This window comes from Phacochoerus africanus, chromosome 2, assembly GCF_016906955.1.
Source record: "Phacochoerus africanus isolate WHEZ1 chromosome 2, ROS_Pafr_v1, whole genome shotgun sequence".
NCBI classification, from domain to species: domain Eukaryota; kingdom Metazoa; phylum Chordata; class Mammalia; order Artiodactyla; family Suidae; genus Phacochoerus; species Phacochoerus africanus.
The window spans coordinates 187812301-187828685 of NC_062545.1; the positions used below are offsets into that span (position 1 = coordinate 187812301).

General features: G+C 39.8%; 1 protein-coding gene across 1 annotated transcript in view; it reads left to right on the forward strand.

Moving 5' to 3' along the window:
- PELI2 (pellino E3 ubiquitin protein ligase family member 2) overlaps positions 1-16385 on the forward strand; it is a 206708-nt gene that overhangs the window by 159434 nt on the left and 30889 nt on the right. The window contains exon 3 of the mRNA XM_047767420.1: positions 13573-13674. Within this exon, the coding sequence (XP_047623376.1) occupies positions 13573-13674 (102 nt within the window). The remainder of the gene's footprint in view (positions 1-13572; positions 13675-16385) is intronic.

The window sequence follows — 16385 nt, forward strand, 5'->3', positions numbered from 1 at the left end:
TCTGGTGTGTGTGCATTGAGAGGGGGGATGTTCCAGAGCCTGCACTGTCAGGGCTGCACCCCTTTCTTCTTCATCCTCTGCCGTTCTGGGGAGCTGCTGTGCAGTCAGTGGGGAGATGTCTTTGAAAAGTGTGCACTTTCCAGGTCACCATTAGACACAGACCGTCATTGATGATGATGTGTGTGCAGCAAGTGATGGTTAAGTGTTTATGTGTCTAGATGTGTGTCCTAATCACAGCATTGCTGTCTGGGAAGGTGCATATCAATCACCCCTGTTTTCCAGAACGCATGAGACAAGATAACTGAAAGAGGAGATTGCACATTAGGTTAGCTGAATAGGTTTTAAATGTACAATGATGTCATCTATACAGACTTGAATCCAAACCTTTCACTTGTTCAGCACTTTGTGATGAACTGGGTGGATATAGAAGAAGCTGAAGCATCTTTGCCCCCAGACAGCATTGACCTTCCTGGACTCAGGACCAGCCCTTGTCGGATGACAAAACTGAAGCACAGAACAGTTAAGTAACTTTCCCAGAGCCCCACAGTTGGCCACTGGTGGGTTGGGAATCCAGCCTGATCTGTACTGTTAGCCATACAATATACCTCCTGACTCAAAGGCTGACTTTTCTTTTCTTTTCTTTTCTCTTTTCTTTCCTTCCTTCCTTCCTTTCCTTTTTTTTTTTTAGGGCTGTACCCACATGTATGGAGGTTCCCAGGCTAGGGGTTGAATCAGAGCTACAGCTGCTGGCCTACACCACAGCCACAATGTGGGATCCAAGCCATGTTTGTGACCTACACCACAACTCATGGCAACGCTGGATCCTTAACCCACTGAGTGAGGCCAGGGATTGAACCCTCATCCTCATGGATACTAGTTGGGTTTGTTAACCACTGAGCCACAAAGGGAACTCCATTAGTCAGATTCTTAACCTGCTGAGCACAACAGGAACTCCTGCCTGAATTGAAGGCTGATTTTAAATAACAGGAGTTCCTGCCCTCAAGGAGTTTTCCATCCCAGGAATGTAAGTACTGAGATTTCCTGAGCACAGATCTCTGCAAGGCACTTGGACTTGGTCCTGCACAGATCTCTAGCCCCAGCCCTTGGGGTGTCTTATTCTCCGACCATGTCTGGTCATCTCTTGTGAATGGTACCAACCACCAGATCTAGCTTCGGGGTAATCAGGAGTGACTCCAAGTTAGAAGCACGCTGTCTTCAAACATTCTTACCTTCACTGGCATCTGGTTTGCTTATTCAATTGATCGTGTCTGTCCCAGCCCTGTGCATGCACTAGGTTCTCTGCCAAGGTTTGTGGAATAGCTCAGTGAGCCGATCCTGGCCGGGCGTGGGAGTGGCCCAGTGCCAAGATCAAAGCCATTGCCTCCAACAAATAGGCTTATCATTTTGATTTATTTGTTGTGCAAAAGACTGTTGATTTTGATAAAATCCGAGTTAGCACTTTATGACATTCTATGGCTTGGGCGCTCATTTGAAATATGGCTCTTTGCAAAGATAGAATATTTTAAAGGATATGTTTATGCAAAATAAGTTACAAATTCCTTTAGCCACCTTCTCTCTTTATAAATAGCACTCATACATATTTTATACGTAAATTGACAAGGATGGCCGAGATCTCACCTTCCCTGCAGCAATTTGAACCAGACTGATTGAGAATTTATGGCCTAATCATACTTGTCAGGCTGACATAAAAGTCATTAGTTCTGGAAAAACATGTTTTTTATACCAGGATTATCTCTAATTAATATAGTCAATATCTAACATATTTAAAGCTAAACAGAGTAGTAATCGCTAAAGCCTATGCTATGGTCTTTGAGGAACTGATTGTAACCCCCTTGGCTCAGGAAGCAGGGCTCTAAGTACAGGTTTGCATTTGAGGAGAGACAACACCATGTTATGCAGTGTTCCCTGTGCTTTGAAGACAGTGAAATCAGTGCTACTAACATCGAATCCTTCTATTGATATTATGAAGACAACAACCAGACTCCTGTGAAATGGTTCCACTGGGTGAGTGCCTGAGCTAGGATCCAAACCTGGGGTCCAGTGGGTGGTTTTCTCAACATCAAAATCCACTGGCCATTGATCTCTGCAGTGTCCACACATGGTCTTATTCTCCTTGGTTTAAGTGCATGTAAACTTGAAGCTCAGCATGATAAACCACATGGTTATATTGAGACAACCATCTGGCGTGAATATTGTCTTTTGCCCAACGTCAGGCATGTGCTGGATGATCACGGATGCTGCAGGGAGGCAGAGCAGTGCCAGAGACCTCACAGGGCAGCTCACATGGGCCCGTATGTGCTGATACCCTCCCGCATCACAGTGGACATGGTGCTCCAGGCAGTAAAGTTAGTCATTAGTTATTTCCCATAGGCTGCAGAGTTCACCGCAAACTCATTCATTTGCTCATAAATGTGTACATTTCTGCTATAAACCCGAACACCAGAAGTAGTTTTTTGAACAAAGAAGGTTCCATTCATCAGTCCCGTTCAGTCCTACCCTAAAACAGATCCCATTATTAAGTTTTCCCATACTAATTAAAATGTTGCTTCTCTAGCAATACAGTCCATTGCAGAAGGTTTGTATTTATAACAAGAACGACTGTGAGAGGTCAGTGTAGTTATTTTCCATTTTGTCAGGTTCTTTCTGCAGTAATAGTTTTGCACAGTTATTTATTTAAATTGTATGATGGGCTGAAATATTCCCTTACAAATTATAGTTAACAGTTAAAATGACAATAAACTTGCCTAAAGCATGCAGAATAATTGGCTGGGGAGCCTGTACGTATACTACTGTGCCTCCTGAAAGGGTGCTGCATTGTGGACATCATTTAGAAGGCTGTTGAGAACACAAGCTTATATTGTGTTTCTCAGCAGAACCTAAAAGACAAAGGGGTCACTAGTTCTGCAAGTAGAGTGTCCAGGACATGTCCTAGGACTGCCCCCATCTGATGAGCTGCTAGAGCCTCTCTGACTTTGCCCTGGGATGTTTCCTTGGAAACTGAAAGATGGGGTGTGGTGAGCAGCATCCCAGACTGCCCCCATATTCAGACACATGGTGCAAAGTCCTTCAGAGCAACTCTGTGAAAACTTGACATTTATCTGGAAGAGGTTCCTTCTGCACATATGCCACACCAGGTGCCTGGCCCTCTCTTGGGAAGAGGCAGAAACAACATTAATTCTATGTATTCAAAAGGAGAGAAAGCACACAGGGTGGTGCTCTTTCCAAAAACACAACCAATGGCTTTAGTCTGACACTGTGTGGTGTGGGAGCAGTCACCACGATTCTGAAATAGCCTCAGCCTGGACATCTAGATGAGAGGGACTGTTAGATTCTTGAGTCATTTGGTTTTCAGATATAGTAAGAGAAATACAGTGGAGATGTGAAAAAAAAAAAAAGAATTTCATTTCATTTGAAACTCAGGTGTACACACACACACACACACACACACACCACCCTCTTGAATGAGGCCAGCCCTGGTTTGACACACACACACACACACACACACACACACACACACACACACCCCACCCTCTTGAATGAGGCCAGCCCTGGTTTGACACACACACACACACACACACACACACACACACCCCACCCTCTTGAATGAGGCCAGCCCTGGTTTGGTAAGGCAAGCCCCACTGGTGTACATAGCACATGTGGTTTGCCAAAGTTTGATGTCATAGCTTGTAACATAACCTGATTGTTTTCTTCTCCTGTCTTCCTGGTACCTCTTCTCTCCCTGCTCCACATATGCAGAGACAAAAAATTGTTCTTGTGACATACTTCAACACATCTTTACCTCTGAAAAGCCCTTGAATGCTTTGTAGATTCCTTTTTTATGTTAATCTATAAATACTAATTTGAAATACTCTTACAAAATTTTCTTCTCAGTCATCCATCAACTGAAGATTATTACAGTAAAAATATTTGCTCGTAACTACAGACAGCCTCTTAGCATGTACTCCAGAGCTCATGAAACTGCCATCAGAAACACAATCCTGGGATAGTAGATGCAAACTAGTACATTTAGAATGGATAAACAACAAGGTCCTGGGATAGATCATGATGGAAAAGAATATAAAAAGAATGTATATATTTGTATAACTGATTCACTTTGTTGGATACCAGATACTGGCACAACATTATACATCAATAATACTTTAATGAAAAAAAAAAAAACCTGCTAGTAAAGGCACCTAGTTTACCTGTCCCACGTTCTGGGGCATAAGTAAGGTGAACACACAAACCACTGTGACGTCTTATGTGATGAGTAGCATAAAACCGGGAAAATATTTCAGCACCAGTAGGCCTTGAAATCTGATTGGTCGTTTGTGTCTTTAGTGGGTGCAGCTAACTACTGCAAAGCTTGGGGGCTTGGCAAAAACCATTTGATTTTGTTTGTAATTTTGTGGGTCAGGAATTTGGGAAGGGCTCACATGGGCACTGCCTCTGATCCATGCGGCAGATGCTGGGGCAGCTGGAATGGGAGAGTCCGTTTCCAAGGTGGCTTTTCCCTCGCAGGTCTGGGTCTTGCTTCTCTGTGGCTTCCCTCTCCCCATGTGGCATTTCAGTCTCTAGGGCCCTAGGTGTCGCTTGGGCTTCTTGGAGTGTGGTAGCCTCTGTAGTTGTTAGGTGTCTTATCTGGCAGCTCAGGACTCCAAAAGCAGGTGTTTGAAGGCAGCAAGGGGAAGCTGTGAGCCCCCAGGTCCCATCTGTCACTTCTGCTGCCTTCTGATGATCAAGCAAGTTTTTAAGGGCAGCCCAGATTCAAGGGAAGATGAATTAGATTACACTTAATAATCTCCAAAGCAGGAAGTTATGGGCTGTAAAGGAGCTGGTTGTAAAACTCCTTTGGGGAATAAATCAGTGTTGTAATTACTGATTGCCCAACAACCACTTTGTATTTGAGGAGAAAAAGTGAAGTGTTGCACATTGTTTCTCCTACTTTGTATTTGATTTGTGCCTTAATGTAGTAAGGTCCATGAGCTTGGCTTTGACTCACTCTTAGATTTTAAGTATGATGGTAATAATTAACTGTATAGAGACAGCAGTAGAAGACTCAGAGATGACACAGAAGTTCTAAGTGGAATATGGTTTTGCTGTTGACAGAAATAGGAAACTCAGAAGGACAAAAGGGCTAAACAATGTAATATAATGATGCTTTAGACAGCAAGTAACAAAGTACCCAACTGCAAACAGCCCCACACCCCTCATTTTTCTCACAGAAGTAGCCTGGGACGGATAGTTCCAGATTCAGTTCAACTCAAAGATGCCAGGGCTCAGTTTGCTTCTCTGAGAGTCTTTTAACCTTCCCTTTGACCATGCTTTTATGTTGCGTGATAGCCACCTTATCTCCAAACATCCTTTAATCTTCAGTAATGTCTTTCATTGACAGAGTTAGGAAAGAATCTCTCCACCTGTCTCCCATCCCAGGAACTCCACACCGCATTTCTCTGAAGTCCCCTTGGTCAGGATTGGGTCACCTTTCCTCTCTATGGCTTCAGAGGAGCCTGGGAGAGCTAGCGTTTTCCTTTCCAACCTTTTTCATGGGCATCCAGCTCTGTGAGCAGGGTGTAAGTCATCAGATAGGTAACCAACGATGCCTGCCATGATGACAGATTGTGTTTTCTCTCCCTATGCAGTTGATAAAGGCTCACTTAGCAGCCTGACAGAGCTTGAATTAAATGAGCTAAATCATAACTCTAATAAATTAGTATTTTCTAAAAACCCGTTAGTTTCTCATTGGCCTTTTTTCTCTTTTACTTTGTGATTGAATACTAACCCCATTGCTTCTTAATAAAAGGTTATATTATTTCCCTTATACTTTAAAAAATTGCTTGAAAGCTCATTGGCTTCCCCAAACATGTGTCAGTCTCATTAATGCATCTTGCGGGATTGCCTTTCTGGTATCATTACCTGTTAGATATCTTTATAAGTGCCTTTATGTATGTGCAGGTAGGCTTATAAAAGGGAGAATGGGAGTTCCCGTCGTGGCGCAGTGGTTAACGAATCCGACTAGGAACCATGAGGTTGCGGGTTCCGTCCCTGCCCTTGCTCAGTGGGTTAACGATCCGGCGTTGCCGTGAGCTGTGGTGTAGGTTGCAGACGCGGCTCGGATCCCGCGTTGCTGTGGCTCTGGCGTAGGCCAGTGGCTACAGCTCCAATTCAACCCCTAGCCTGGGAACCTCCATATGCCGTGGGAGCGGCCCAAGAAATAGCAACAACAACAAAAAAGACAAAAAGACAAAAAAATAATAAAAAAAATAAATAAAAGGGAGAATGTTCTATCAACATTATGAACCCTGCTTGTTTTAGAGTTGGGAGGCTCAGAGAATTCTGTCATTTAGTTGAAGTTGAACCAGGACAAACAATTCTAGCTGTTCCTTGAATGGCAGAGGTTGGCTTAAGGGAGCAGAGCCTGTGCCACAAGGAGAGTGAACCTAAGAAAGTATAGATCTTCAGCTTAAGAAAACTGTCCAAGCTCAGGAAGGACCTGGGTTTGAGCATTTGAGATGACAGAGCAGTGCTTAGCTGCCTAAACTGGATAAAGTTGGAATTCTTCATTCTGTGGATCTTTCATTGTTATTGTCTAGTCTGTAATTGTCCAATTGTGATATTTTTAGCCCACTAAAATTCACACATAATAAATTTGAACTGAGCGCATACGTGTTGGTACCCTTTTTTAAAAATTATTTTTTGTATTTTTAAGGCTACACCCATAGCATATAGAAGTTCTCAGGCTGGGGGTCGAATTGGAACTGTAGCTGCTGATCTACGCCATAGCCACAGCCACACCGGATCTGAGCCACATCTGCAGTCTACACCACAGCTCACAGCAATGCCGGATCCTTAACCCACTGAGCAAGGCTGGGGATTGAACCTGCTTCTTCATGGATACTGGTCAGATTCATTGCCGCTGGGCCAGAGTGGGAACTCCAGTGTTGGTACCTTTGCTGATGACAGGCGAAGGAGAGAAGGGGAAGACCTGAGGAAGATGCTCCAAGTCTCACTGTGTATCTGTAGCAGTTGATTCACTCATCTGACTGTCCTCAAATGCCTGCCACGCCTTTGGTGCTGGGGGTAGAGACCAGAAAAGACCACACCTACCTTTGAGGTGCTGGCAGTGATGAGGGTCAGCAGCCCTGCCCTCCCATCACAGCAGGACCGTGCATACGGCAAATCAGTACTGTTTACCAGGCAGGTTGGTGGTGCTGGTTCTCCTTACTATTTTAAAGCACTTGGTCTCCAAATTCGAGGTAGTATCGTAAAAATCACGTTACATTTCAGTAACTATGTTTGTACTGAATTCTGTTGAGTGCCAAGAAGTCCTTACCTACTCTCCTTACTGATATTTCAGAAATAGATTACAGAGCAACTTGGTGCCTTGGGGAAATGTTTATTTCCAAAATACCGGAAATGATTGACTCAAGTCAATGAATCTGTAATTTACTAGAAGCGGTATTTCCAAGAGCTATATTTTAAATGTCAAAATTATTGCTGAAAAATTGATAATACTTCTAACACCCCAAAGCTTAATGCTTCCTACACTTGCCAGAAAGAAAGCAAAAAATGATGTCAAGCTTAACCTTCCCCCAAACCCCCAAATCTGGCCCCACTCTAGATTCTTCATGCACAGACAAGGTCACCTGAGCCCTAATCCATGGCATCACAGGGAAGTGGGCACCTCTCCATTTGTTTTTGAGCCCATAGGTGGCCCGGATTTGACTGCCACCTTTTCCTCTAACACCCAGTCCTGGCTGGGATCCCGGTCTTCTGGGGCCCACTCATTTGCGTGCCTCGCCTCTCTGTGGGTGCAACCTGTTCAGGCTCTTTACAGGAAGGCCCCCTCTCCTGGCTTAGGGTTAACAGAGGGAAACCCCCTGTAGGACCTCATCACAATTCTCCATCCTCCCCAAATTCAGAGGCTTCCAAAACGTAACCCTTGGTTAAGACTTTCTTAATCAAAAAGTCTCAGAAAATGTGTTTTAACCTCACACCCGCCACATGTTCTAACCCCAAAGCACTCACCTTTCCTAACGCTGGTGATCTACTCTTAACCACGTTTAAAAAACTGGCAGAAGTTTGAAATTGTAGATTGTCTTTTTTTTAATGATTATAGCAACTTTGTTCATAATTGCCAAAACTTGGAAGCAAACAAGATGCCCTTCAGTAAGCGAATGGATAAATAAACTTTAGTCCATCCAGACACTGGAATATTAATCTGTGTTTAAGAAACAAAAACAAAAAAACAAGCCATAAGCCTCAACAAGATAAAGTAAAAACTTAGATCTGTATAACTAAGGGAAAGAAACCAACCTGAAAAGACTACATACTGTACCATTCCACTATATGACATCAAAGAAAAGGCAAATCTATGAAAACAGAAAAAAAAGGGGGGGGGGGCTCAGCATTTACGGTGCCCTGGGTCCTGCGTCCGAGGCCTCTGGGCCCTGACACTTTCTTCCCTGGCTAGGGGCCCAGGCCAGGGCTGGCCTACATCTTTGTGCTCCCTTCACTGTGGGCAGTTCCCAGGGGTGGCTCTGGGCTCTCTCCCTGTGGATAGTATTTTTCACACTTGATAGAGTCGGGGTCACAAGAGTAGTTTTAGAATAAAACCCTCCATGAGAAATGGGCTCAGTAACAACTTAGGGCCTATCCAAGGACTGTTTCCAGTGACTTGTGCCCAGGGCTGTGCTAGGTTGTAGGGTAGCCAAGCACTCTTCCTGAGGCCCTGATTTCCAGGCAAACTAGGAAGAAATGTTTAAATGTTAAAACTACAAGCATGTTAAGAAGTAGAATACACAATTTAGAATCACTTGAAGATAAGATGTTTAAAGCATGAGAAACTTCACTCTAGACCTGCTCTCAGAACAATCTCTAAGGGGTCACGTAACTCTCTTCCAGTTCAGGCAACTCTGGTAGGAGTTTGAGAAAACTGTACTGAAGAAGGTACTGTCATACAAAAATGTCTAACTTTTTAAAAACATTTTTAATTAAAATAGAGTTGATTTACAATATTTCTTCAATTTCTGTTGTACAGCAAAGTGACCCAATCACACACAGTTCCCTGTGCTGTACCATAGGGCCCCATTGCCCATCCATTCCAAATATTACAGTTTGCATCCAAAACCCCCAAACTCCCCATCCATCCCACTCTTCCTGCCTTCCCCCTGGGAACCAGAAGTCTGCTCTTCCTGGCTGTGATCTGTTTCTGTTTTGTAAATAGGATCATCTGTACCATATTTTAGATTCCACAGGTAAATTATATCATATGGTATTTGTCTTTTTCTTTCTGAGGTAACTTCATACGGTTTTCCACAGTGGTTGTACCAATTAATTCCCACCAACAGTGTAGGAGGGTTACCTTTTCTCCATACCCTCTCCAACATTTGTTATTTGTTGACTTGTTAATGATGGCCATTCTGACTTGTGTGAGGTGGTACCTCATCGTAGTTTTGATTTGCATTTCTCTAATAATTAGTGATGTTGAGCATTTTTTCATGTGCCTGTTGACCATCCATATGTCTTCTTTGGAGAAATATCTATTTAGGTCTTCTGCACATTTTTCAATGGGGTTGTTTGTTTCTTTGTTGTTGAGTTGTATGAGTTTTTTAATATATTTTGGAGATTAGACCCTTGTCTGTTGCATCATTTACAAAGATTTTCTCCCATCCTGTGGGTTGTCTTTTTACTTTTTTGGATGGTTTCCTTTGCTGTGCAAAAGCTTTTGAGTTTAATTAGGTTCCATTGGTTTATTTGTGTTTTTATTGTCATTATTGTAGGAGGTGGATCAAATAAGATGTTGCTGTGATTTATGTCAAAGAACATTCTGCCTATGTTTCCTCTAGGAGTTTTATTGTATCTGGCCTTATATTTAGGTCTTTAACCCATTTCGAGTTTATTTTTGTGTATGGTGTTGGAGAGTATTCTAATTTCATGTTTTTACATGTAGCTTTCCAGTTTTCTCAGCACAACTTATTGAAGAGACTATCTTTCTTCCACTGTATGTTCTTTCCTCCTTTGTCATAGATTAGTTGACCATAGGTGCTTGGGTTTATTTGTGGGCTTCCTATCCTGTTCCATTGATCTATATTTCTGTTTTTGTGCCAGTACATAGGGTTTTGATGACTGTAGCTTTGCAGTATTGTTTGAAGTCAGGGAGCCTGATTCCTCCATTTTCACTTTTCTTTTTCCATATTGCTTTGGCTATTTTGGGTCTCTTGTGTTTCCATATAAATTTTAAAATATTTTGTTCTATTTCTGTGAAAAAATGTCCTTGGTAATTTGATAGGGATTGTATTGAATCTGTAGGTTGCCTTGGGTAGCATAGTCATTTTGACAATACTGATTCTTCCAATCTAAGAGCATGGTATATCTTTCTCTCCATTTGTGTTGTCTTTGATTTCTTTCATCAATGTTTTAGAGTTTTCAGAGTATTGGTCTTTAGTCTCTTTAGGTAGGTTTATTCTTAGGTATTTTATTCTAATTGATGTGATGATAAGTGGGATGGTTTCTCTGATTTCTCTTTTTGATCTTTCATTGTTAGCATATAGAAATGCAATAGATTTCTCTAACTTTTTAAAAAGTTTTCTGCTCTGGAACTTGTTAACTCTTTTTGCAGATAGCTGGCATACTACAGACATCCTTATTTAATACAGTGTATGTGCCAAGAAGTTGTGTTTGAGTTGATATACTTGTAAATGGAAAACTTTAAAATGCAATAGATACTTTTTAAGGAACCCTATTATAAGTTATTGTATAAATAATCACCCCCAGGTTATCTGTTATGGAAGTTTGAGTTTAATAAAATTATTAAGTGGGTTTTTTCACTTAACTGTAAAGATAAATAAACATCCACTTATATTGAAAATAGTTCTCTATTGACTTTCAGAAATGTTGCTTATATCAGTAGCACTGAATTTAATGAATTGTAAATGGAAATTTAAGATTATATTTGTTACTGGAGTTGAGTAATCTAAGTATTTTTTAGATTCCTAATCATATTAAATATATAAATTATTTCTAATATTTGTATTATCTTAATGAAGCATGTACAACAGAACATTACTTCAATCATGAAGTTCCTGAGGGCAGATGATTAAATAACCATAAGATTAACTAGGCTAACTTCAAAGTTGATTTGGAATGTTGTACTATTTATTACTCTAAGCAATTATATTGGGCAAATATAAATGTTCAGAGTATATGCCACCAGTGCAGCCCTTAAAGACCAAAAAAAAAAAAAAAAAAGGATTTCCTGTCATGGCTCAGTGGTTAATGAACCCAGCTAGCATCCATGAGGACACAGGTTTGATCCCTAGACTTGCTGAGTGGGTTAAGGGTCTGGCATTGCCATGAGCTGTGGTGTAGGTTGCAGATGTGGCTTGGATCCCATGTTGCTGTGGCTCTGGCATAGGCTGGTGGCTATAGCTCCAATTCGACCCCTAGCCTGGGAACCTCTATATGCTGCCAGTGTGGCCCTTAAAGACAAAAAATGTATTCAGAGTACACTGTGATTAATGTGCTATATATGTTCTACCTTATTCCAAATGCTTTCTTGGTCTTTATACGGTGTCATCATTCAATAAATATTTAGTAGATAGGTTTATTAAAGTTTTTTTATTATGTTTAATATAAGAGTGGAAATGAAGGTTAGCTAGGTTGAAGTAGAATGGATAAAGTATAACTGAAATAATTTGGAGTATAATTTAAATAAACTTCTTTGTTAATTTGGAAATTTAAAAATATGTGACCACAACTTAAGATGTGTTCAAATATATCATTGTGGGGGAAATAAGAACAAGAATATTTGTTTCTAGAGTCTTTTAAAAAGACTGTTAGCTTTAGTCTAGTCTAAAAATAGAGAAGATAAAACTAACTTAGCTACCTTATTTATTAATTAAATAAATATCTGGGTTAAGCAGCTGCTTACATGATGTTTAAAAAAGATGTAGAACAGAATGTAGGTATGAGTCTCATTGGCTAAAATAGTACATTATTACACAGAAGTTCGTAAAGAATATTTCCTTTGTCCATAATTCTTTTACTTTGATTATAATCTCTATCATCTAAGAAAACTACTATAACAAAATGTTATTGACCTAACCAGTTTCAGTGTAAGATAAATTAAGAAATTTTAAATCTCCAAGTCCATGATTTTCTTTTCTGAGGAGATGTTCATTTGTGCTGGATATTAGATTCCAGTTATAAGTGATATCATATGGTATTTGTCTTTGTCTTTCTGGCTCATTTCACTCAGTATGAGATTCTCTAGTTCCATCCATGTTGCTGCAAATGGAATTATGTCATTCTTTTTTATGGCTGAGTAATATTCCATTGTGTATATATACCACATCTCCCGAATCCAATCATCTGTCGATGGACATTTGGGTTGTTTCCATGTCCTGGCTATTGTGAATAGTGCTGCAATGAACATGCGGGTGCACGTGTCTCTTTTAAGTAGAGTTTTGTCTGGATAGATGCCCAAGAGTGGGATTGTGGGGTCATATGGAAGTTCTATGTATAGATTTCTAAGGTATCTCCAAACTGTTCTCCATAGTGGCTGTACCAGTTTACATTCCCACCAGCAGTGCAGGAGGGTTCCCTTTTCTCCACACCCCCTCCAGCACTTGTTATTTGTGGATTTATGAATGATGGCCATTCTGACTGGTGTGAGGTGATATCTCATGGTAGTTTTGATTTGCATTTCTCTTATAACCAGCGATGTTGAGCATTTTTTCATGTGTTTGTTGGCCATCTGTTTATCTTCTTTGGAGAGATTTCTATTCAGGTCTTTTGCCCATTTTTCCATTGATTGATTGGCTTTTTTGCTGTTGGGTTGTATAAGTTGTTTATATATTCTAGAGATTAAGCCCTTGTCGGTTGCATCATTTGAAACAATTTTCTCCCATTCTGTAAGTTGTCTTTTTGTTTTCTTTTTGGTTTCCTTTGCTGTGCAAAAGCTTTTGAGTTTGATGAGGTCCCATGGGTTTATTTTTGCTCTAATTTCTATTGCTTTGGGAGACTGACCTGAGAAAATATTCATGATGTTGATGTCGGAGAGTGTTTTGCCTATGTTTTCTTCTAGGAGTTTGATGGTGTCTTGTCTTATATTTAAGTCTTTCAGCCATTTTGAGTTTATTTTTGTGCATGGTGATCCCCTTGCTATACAGTGGGAAATAAAAAAAAATTTAAAAAAAGAAATTTTAAATCACATTACTCTGAGATTTGTATGACTAAGTTAAGGTAGCATAGAGAAAGTTATGTTTTTATAAGACTATGATTAAATTCATCTTGTAAACTAGTGAATTAACTTTGGTTTGACTTAAGTGAAATATTGTTCACATCAAGGATGAATACTTGGTAAACCTAATATTATGATTATTGACTCCTCTGTAATTCAGGGCACAGGGCAGGAACAGACTGTGACCATTAGGAAAATGCTGGCTTGTGTTAGATTTTGCTGGTAGAGTGATGTCTCAACTACAAATAGAACTGTGGTAAGTTGTTGAAATGAAATTGTAATAAATTTATTTTTTATTTCATTATTAGGCTATCAGCTGCAAAGGTCAACACAGTATATCGTACACTCTATCAAGGAATCAGACTGTGGTGGTCGAATACACACATGATAAAGATACAGATATGTTTCAGGTAACATCCTTTTTTTCATGAATATTTTTAGCCCATTTTTCTTTCAATTCTATGTTTTGATATGTAATCAGAACTTCTAACACTGTTGTGTTTGGTGATGTCCAGGGGGAAGGAGATGAGAATAATATAAAAATTATTCCTATTTGGTTTTTGTAAGACTAAGGACACAATTCTAAAATTGAAAAAAAAATCATAAGGGCTACATTCTCAGACCTCAATGCATTAAAAATAGACTTTAAAAACAAGAATAAAACTGTTTATAGCCAGCCACTTTTAAAAGCCAACATGTTCAAAATAAAACACTTGAAACAAAGAGGACATCAAAACAACAATTACAGGCCTTTTAAAATATAACTATGGGAACACTTAATAGCATAAGTCATGAGATGTGATTGATACCGTTGTACTCAGAAGAAATGTAAAAACTTAAGTGCTTTATTATTTGGAAGGAAGGAACCCAGGGAACTAAACATTTATCTCAAAAGTTCCTTTTAAAAAATTACAGTAAGAAAATAGGGGACAGGCTTGGGAATATTTTTTTGTGGCATATAATAGAAAGTCCAGACATGGGGAACAGACTTGTGGTTGCCCAGGGGGAGGAGGAAGGAGTGGGATGGACTGGGAGTTTGGGGTTAGTAGATGCAAACTATTTCATTTGGAGTGGATAAATAATAAGATCCTACTGTATATAGCACAGGAAACTATATCTAATCACTTGTGATGGAACATGACAAAGGATAATGTGAGAAAAAGAATGTATGTATGTGTATAACTGGGTCACTTTGCTGTACAGCAGAAATTGACAGAACATTATAAACCAATTATAATAAAAAATAAAAATAAAAATAAAAATTTCAGTGAAAAAAAAAGTCCAGAAACATATCAAAAGGAAGAAGGAAATAGTAAAGGAAAAGATTAACAATTAATTTTATTTTTTGTCTTTTTGTCTTTTTTAGGGCTGCACCCACAGCATATGGTGGTTCTTGGTCTAGGGGTCCAGTCAGAGATACAGCTGCTGGCCTGCACCATAGCCACAGCAATGGGGGATCTGAGCCATGTCTGCAACCTACACCATAGCTCACAGCAACACCAGATCCTTAACCCTCCGAGTGAGGCCAGGGATCAAACCTGCGTCCTCATGGATGCTCGTCAGGTTCATTAACTACTGAGCCATGATGGGAACTCAATTAATTTTAAAAGAAGAGAATTAATATATCCAAGATTGGAACTTTTTTATTGAAGTATAGAGTTGATATGCAATGTTGATATGCAAGGTTCAGGTGTATAGCAAAGTGGTTAAATTTTGTAATATATGTAATTTATGTATATTTGTAATTTATGTATAATTTATATACATAAAATATATATATACTTTTTTAGATTCTTTCACATTATAGTTTATTGCAGCATATTGAGTAGAGTTCCCAGTGCTACACACTCTAAGTCCTTGTTGGTTATTTATTTTATATGTAGCGGTGTGTATATGTTAATCACAAACTCCTAATTTATCTCTCCCCTGATTCTTTCCCCTTTGGTAACCACAAATTTGTTTTCTGTGTCTATGAATCCTTCCAAGATTTGGTACTTTAAAACAACAGGAAATTAAAATTAAGGCTACTAAAGGAAAAACACAAACACAGATAAGACCACAAAGCTTTGCATTTCTATATGGAGAGTTATTAAATAAATGATGTTGAAAGAAATGTCAAAGTATCATAGATGCTAACATCAAAAAAGGAGATATACAACTGGTTTTTAAAAATAAGAAAATATGCTCTGGAGTTCCCATTGTGGCTCAGCAGTAATGAACCGGGCTAGTATCCATGAGGACACAGGTTCCATCCCTGGCCTCACTTAGTGGGTTAAGGATCTGTCGTTGCTGTGAGCTGTGGTATAGGTCACAGATGTGGCTCAGATCCTGTGTTGCTGTGTTGTGATGTGGAGTAGCAGCTGTAGCTCTGATTCAACCCCTAGCCTGGGAACTTCCATATGCCGTGGGTGTGGCCCTAAAGGGACAAAAAAATAAAAAATAAAATATGCTCAGTCTTATAAAAACACAAATGTGAATTCAAATCAAACAAGATACCATTTTTCACTTACCTTTGGCAAAAACCTAAAGGTTTTGACATTCTCCTACATCCTGTAAATTGGTCTGATCTCAGTGGGCCGGTGATTTGTAAATACCTAAGAAAAATTCGCAATGCTTGCAATCAGCTCTTCTCTTTCTAAAATCATCTTCTTTGTAGAGATTTAGCCCAGAGATACACCTACATACATGCAAAATGACATTTTTATGAACTTATTGCTAAATGCATGGTTTAATAGCGAAAGATTACGAACAACCTAAATGTCCCTCAGTAGGGAGAGAACAAAAAGAGAAGGGAAGGGGGCTATTCACCAACTAGCCTGGAAGGATTTCACTATTTTAATACTAGTTACATATGTACCAGGATATGCCAGCTGATGATAAGCCATGAAAACCTCAGCAAGGTGGGTTCGGTAGAACAGTGCCGAGAGCAGCCCTGTTGGAGTGGGTTAAGAAGGGGGTGTTAAGGGAACAAGTGAGGAAGCAGAGGAGTAACTAGTGGCAGGTTTTTCAAGAAGTTTTGCTATTAAATGAGTCAGAGAAATGGGGCTGTAGTTTGAGAGCCACTTTCCAGGAAAGGAAAACACTCTTAAAGATGAGAGACTGGCCTAGAGCAGTGCTGTTC